The 6,000-nt window shown below is 47.8% G+C and overlaps 1 protein-coding gene across 6 annotated transcripts in view; it reads right to left on the reverse strand.

Moving 5' to 3' along the window:
- RBM14 (RNA binding motif protein 14) overlaps positions 1-2,873 on the reverse strand; it is a 45,250-nt gene extending 42,377 nt beyond the window's left edge. The window contains exon 1 of one of the 6 annotated variants that reach the window (XM_038563809.1): positions 2,416-2,873. In XM_038563809.1, the coding sequence (XP_038419737.1) occupies positions 2,416-2,752 (337 nt within the window). In that variant the 5' untranslated portion in view covers positions 2,753-2,873. Of the gene's footprint in view, positions 1-1,919; positions 2,290-2,415 lie in introns of those variants that run through there. The other 5 variants (XM_038563810.1, XM_038563806.1, XM_038563799.1 and 2 more) reach the window with 5 other exon arrangements.
- Between the last annotated feature and the right edge of the window lie 3,127 nt (positions 2,874-6,000).

The raw sequence follows: 6,000 nt of genomic DNA on the forward strand, positions 1-6,000 counted from the left end.
TGCCTTTCAGACCTCCCCTGAAGCCTAAGTGGTTCCTAAAGCTGTCAGCAACTCTCCTACTTCATCTTTGAACACCCAATAGAATGTAACCATGGAAAGTAGTTACAATCCAGTTGCTATGGAGATTTTTGCTCTTTAAATCAAATCATATCTACACCTCAGGGGTAACCAAGCAACTATGTTTTTCCACTGTGAAATAAAACAGAACTGGTTGTCCTGTGCAACCCCAAGCTTCTGTGCTTTTCAAAGACCTGACAGCCAACACCAGAAGACTTGATTATCGAATGCCCATTCTCAACCCAAGAAATGAGTGTTTATAAAACCAGAGCCAGTCTCTTCTGCTACATTCCCAACTTAAAAATCTCACTTTCTTTCACCCCAGAGAGACAGAAAAGCATCAGTGAAGGAAAGGACAGTCAAATCTTTCCCAGAGTCTGACGTCAAAGAGTCAGAACTTCTGTTACTTATCAGGGTAACTACAAATAACAGCTAACCACTACTCCCTGATGAAGTTAACACATTTCCACTAACTGAATGTTTACAAAAGGATAAAATAGTCAAAACTTTCGCTTTCTCACTAAGTGTCAGCCAGGAGTTCTATAAACCACATGCAGTTATACACTTCACCCTTCCCACCACTGTCACTTGGTCTCACACCAGAGCGAATCCAAGGAAATTTTTGGTTTGTCCACCAGCTGAAAACAAGCATCTTGACCAATGAGTTCCATGGAGACTGTCCCCTTAGGTGCTAATTTCTAGATTCCCAATCTAGTAGTCATCATGCCTGAGAACCACAAAAGAAATGTGGTAAGTCAATTAAACACAGAATTCTCATAGTGAGTCATGTACCCTTATCCATTTCCTGGCCAGATGCCCAATCTGAAGTCCTTCCTATTCTAACTCTAAACAAAAGCAAAAATCAATGTGCAACATAGCCTGCCTCAGAGCCTCCAGCAGCAAAGCCTGATTCTGGATATTCATAGACTTGCATAACCTGAGTTAAGGAAAACAGAATGCAGTATTAATGCAGAACAAGGAATTGCTCCTAGTAGTGGAGCCTGCAACCCCTTACACTTTCCCAGTTTCAGAAAGGACAAGGAATAGCCCAAAAGATATGCCCATCCAGGACAGCAAATGAAGTGTCTTGGTGGAAGTAAGCACCTGCACCATTTCCTATCACCAAAACTTTTCAGAGTAAGAGCAGGTATGAATCCAGCACCAGGAGTAGGGCATCAGATGCTCCCCCAGGTTACATCCTTGAAGATGGCAAAGTTAACTCTGATCTGTTCCCAAGAGAAACCGAAAAAGGCCACATATACAAAAGGGCTATCCCACCGAACCTTGACAACATAAAAGAAAAAGAACTTACAGGATAGAAACCTAGACTATAAAAAAGGTCAACTGGGTCCCAAAAAGAAGTCAGGCCTAAGTTACAGTGATACATTTTTCTCCAAGAAAAGGCAAACTGGGATCTACCTAAGGATTAGACTACTCCAGCAAAGTCGATTAGCAAGTAAACCTGTTTTGCCGATGTTTAACCAAGACCTCTCACACGTGCCTCTCCATGTCACCCTCAGCCAGAGTATATGCCCCCTTGCAAAATCACCAAGCTTATAAAAGAACACTGCCCCAAGGACATGGGCTGGCAAGTAAAGGTTATGGAAAAGAGGCCTTCATAAAACAGGCCTCCTTCCACATTCAAAAGGTCCAGGTTCCCAGTTCATAGATGTAAAATCGAGCCTAGTTTGTGGGACTTGGAAAACAGCGTTGCCACGCCTAACCCACCTAACGATACTTAAAGGCCAAAATGATTCGGAAGGGGCCCCTCCTATACCCACGAGTAACTATACCCATGAGTAGACCCATGCCACACAAAGCTAGAAGATCCCAGCCCGAGAAATGTCCAAGGGCCCCGTTACCTTCCGCTCGGGAGCATTCATCGGGAGGGAACACGAGGGTGGCCTTGGGGCATCAGCCCCCACCTTTTCCCTCTTCCCTTGCTCTGACCGACGTCTGGAGAGGAAGGGGGGAAGTGGCGAAATCTTCCCCGTTCCATGATCCGGCTTGTGCCCGTCACTTCCCAATTTCCGCTCGGTGCCAGGCCCAGGAGACCAGTGGAAGGCGCGCCCCCGGTACACTCGCAAGTCTCTCAGGCGCGTCCCCGGCCCCGTAGCTCGGCTCACAGTGGCCGCCGAACCCACCCAGAGCCGCTTCCTCCCATCTGGAGAATAGTGCCTGGACCGCAGGGGAGGAGGGTGACTACCCAACGCGCCCCCAACACCTCCGGCCTCGCTCCCGCGGACTTCCCCACCCGCCCCAACCGCGCGGTGACCGACCCCCGGGAAAGGGGCGTGGCTAACAAGCTGAGTGCCCAGAGCGCGCCCGCGCCCCCGCCCCCGCGCGCCCCCGCGTTACCTTTCACCACGTCACACTCGATGACGCGTCCGCGGCGCTCGAACAGGCTGCGCAATTCCTGGCTCGTGCACGCAGCCGACACATTGCCCACGAAAATCTTCCAAGTGTTAAGAGGCCGTGGGCGCGACATCTCCACCACGAGTGCGCGCCCCGGCCGCAGCTCGTGGCCGTGCAGGGCCTCGATGGCGCGCAGCGCGCCTGCGTTCTCGCGCATGTGCACGAAGGCGAACTGTTTCATGACGGCGCAGCTCATGACCGTGCCGTAGGGCGCGAAGAGGGCCGCTAGCTCCTCTGGCGTTGTATCCGCCCCATCGACGTTTCCCACGAATATCTTCATTTTGCCGCCGCAGCCGCCTTCCCGGAGAGCCAGGACCTCTCCTCCAGCGACAGGCGAGACGTCCGACCGGCCGGCAGTCCTCCCCAGGAATGGCTGGCGACCGAGAACCCCGCCGCGCAGGCGCTCTGGCCTAGCCAATCGGAGCCCATATCCCGCGCGTCCTTCTACCAATCAGAGAGGCTGAAGGAAGATGCACTCAGGCGCAGCCAATCCCAGAGGGTCTGGAGCCCGCTCGTTAGCAGAGGGGGCGGGAAAGGGACGACGGCGCGCGACCAACCGCCACTGCCGGGGGGAGGGGGAAGAGGAGGGTTGGAGAGGGGGGAACGCGCGCGGGGAGCGTCGGCGGCCGAGAGGCCTAGTCGGTGAGACGGCCTCTGGCCCGGGTGGGGCCGGGATCTGCGGGCCCAAGGAAAAACTTTGTTCAGTCGGAAGTCAGAACTCCTCCCACCTGGCAGCCTAAGCCAAACCTGGTGATAGCAGGGAGCGCGTCCGTGGGAGGGTCGGGCCTGACGGAAGAAACCAGAACAGCCGCCTTCAGTCAGCAAACTGCCGCCTCCGGGACCATGCTGGGCTGTCTGAGGGCCTGAGAGGCATCTGCCCAGGAGCACCTTCGTGCTGTTAATTCATTCTTTGGAAATACATTCCCTGATGTTGCTGAGATCCTTGGCAGAGGATGGAGACTGAAAAATCAGAGTTTCATCTTTGCTTTTATGGAATTTCCAAGAGAGGAATAATGAGATCACTCTTGTGTGGATTTGACATTTTACACAATAGAAAGTTTAATGAAACAATGTTAGGTCAGAAGAACAGTCTCTGAGGGATCAAAAGTTGAGCCTTAAAAAAAAAAAAAATTAAAACCAACGGATGTATGTAAATAAAAATATTTTGCATGGCAGAAGACATCAAAAACATAAATACATGTGACAAATTCAGGAAAATATTTACCTACATGTTCATTCTACTAGTTCTATTGAGCACCTACCAAATGGGCAGCACCAAAGATATAGCAGTGAACAAAAAATGTCAAAAATCCTGTCCTTGGTGGCTCCGGGTGCGCGGGCACACCTGGCCCTCCACAAAAACAAAACAAAACAAAACAAACAAAAAAATCCTGTCCTTGTAGCTTATACTATGGTGAAGAGAAACATAACAAACAAGTAAAACATATATAGACTATTCAATGGTGTTAGGGGCGCCTGGGTGGTTCATTTTTTGGGCCACGGACTGTTGATCTCCGCTCAGATCTGGGTCTCAGGGTTGAGTTGGAGCCCTGCTTTGGGATCCGTGCTGGGTGTGGGTATTTAATCAAAAATTTTAAAAGTAAAAAAAGACGGTGCTAAAGATTTGAAATGACAGCGCAAGCAAGCCATCCTAAGGGGAATCATTCCAGCCAGAAAGTACAAGTCAAAAAGTTCTGGGGCAAGAGTATGTCTGCCTGTTCAAGAAATAGCAAAGTGCCAGTATGGCTGGAAACTATAACAGAGTAAAGAGCATGAGGATGTACGGTGAGGTTGTAGCACCCTGTGGATCGATGAAATGACTGGCTTTCACTTTTTTTTAAGTGTTTGTTTTATTCAACAATTCCATACCTCACCCAAGTACATATCACATCAAGTGCACTCCTTAATTCTCTTCACCTATATAACCAATTCCCCACCTACCTCCCCTCTGGTAACCACCAGTTTGTTCTCTACAGTTAAGTTTTTTTCTTTGGGTGCCTGGGTGGCTCAGTCAAGTGTCCAACTTGATTTCAACTTAGGTCATGATCTCAGGATTGTGAGAGATGGAGCCCCATATCGGGTTCCATGGCATGGAGCCCGCTTAAGATTCTGCCCCTCCCCACCCCCTTCTCTCTTTCTCCCTCTTTAAAAAAAAAAAAAAAATGTGTGTGTGGTTCTTTTTTTAATATTTTATTTATTTATTCATGAGAGACAGAGAGAGGCAGAGACACAGGCAGAGGGAGAAGCAGGCTCCACGCAGGGAGTCGGATGTGGGACTCAATCCCAGGTCTCCAGGATCACGCCCTGCACGGAAGGCAGCGCTAAACCACTGAGCCACCCAGCCGCCCCAAAAATGTTTCTTGATTTGTCTTTTTTTCCCTTTGCTCTTTCATTTTGTTTCTTAAATTCCACACGAGTGAAATCATATGGTATTTGTCTTCCTCTGACTGGCTTATTTTGCTTAGCCTTATACTCTCTAGATCCATCTACGATATTGCAAATGGCAAGATTTCATTCTGAATAATATTTCATTATATATACATTATGTTGGAACATATATATATATATATATATATACATAATAGCATATAACAGCAAAGTGCCAGTATGGCTCCATAGACAGATTTATATATCTATCTCACAATTTCTTTATCCCTTCATCATCAGGTGCTAAACCACTGAATCACCCAGGGATCCCCTATTTTTAAGTTTTTGAAGAAAGTCCATTCTGCTTTCCACAGTGGCCGCACCACTTTGCATTCCCACTAACAGTGCAAGAGGGTTCCCCTCTCTTCACATTCTTGCCAACACCTGTTGTTTCTTGTATTGTTGATTTTAGCCATTCTGACAGATGTGAGGTGATGGTGTTTTTGATTTGCATTTGCCTGATGATAAGTGATGATGAGTATCTTTTCACACATCTATTGGCCATCTGTATGTCTTCTTTGGAGAAATGTCTGTTCATGTCTCCTGCCCATTTTTTAATTAGATTGGTTTTGGGGTGTTGAGTTGTATAAGTTCTTTATATATGTTGGATACTAACTCCTTATCATATATGACATTTGCAAACATCTCCCATTCCATTGGTTACCTTTTAGTCTTGTTGATGTTTACTTTGTTATGCAGAAGCTTTTTATTTAAATGTAGTCCAATAGTTTATTTTTGCTTTTATAGCCGTTGCCTCAGGGGACCTATCTAGTAACAAGTTGCTCTGGCTGATGCCAGAGAAGTTACTGCCTATGTTCTCCTCTAGGATCTTCATGGCTTCAAGCCTCATTTAGGTCTTAAATCCATTTTGAATTTATTATTGTGTATGGTGTAAGAAAGTGGCCCAGTTTCATTCTTTTTTTTTTTTTTTTATTTATGATAGTCACAGAGAGAGAGAGAGAGGCAGAGACACAGGCAGAGAGAGAAGCAGGCTCCATGCACCGGGAGCCCGACGTGGGACTCGATCCCGGGTCTCCAGGATCGTGCCCTGGGTCAAAGGCAGGCGCCAAACCGCTGCGCCACCCAGGGATCCCGCCCAGT

The sequence above is a fragment of the Canis lupus genome, chromosome 18 (assembly GCF_011100685.1).
Source record: "Canis lupus familiaris isolate Mischka breed German Shepherd chromosome 18, alternate assembly UU_Cfam_GSD_1.0, whole genome shotgun sequence".
NCBI lineage: Eukaryota > Metazoa > Chordata > Mammalia > Carnivora > Canidae > Canis > Canis lupus.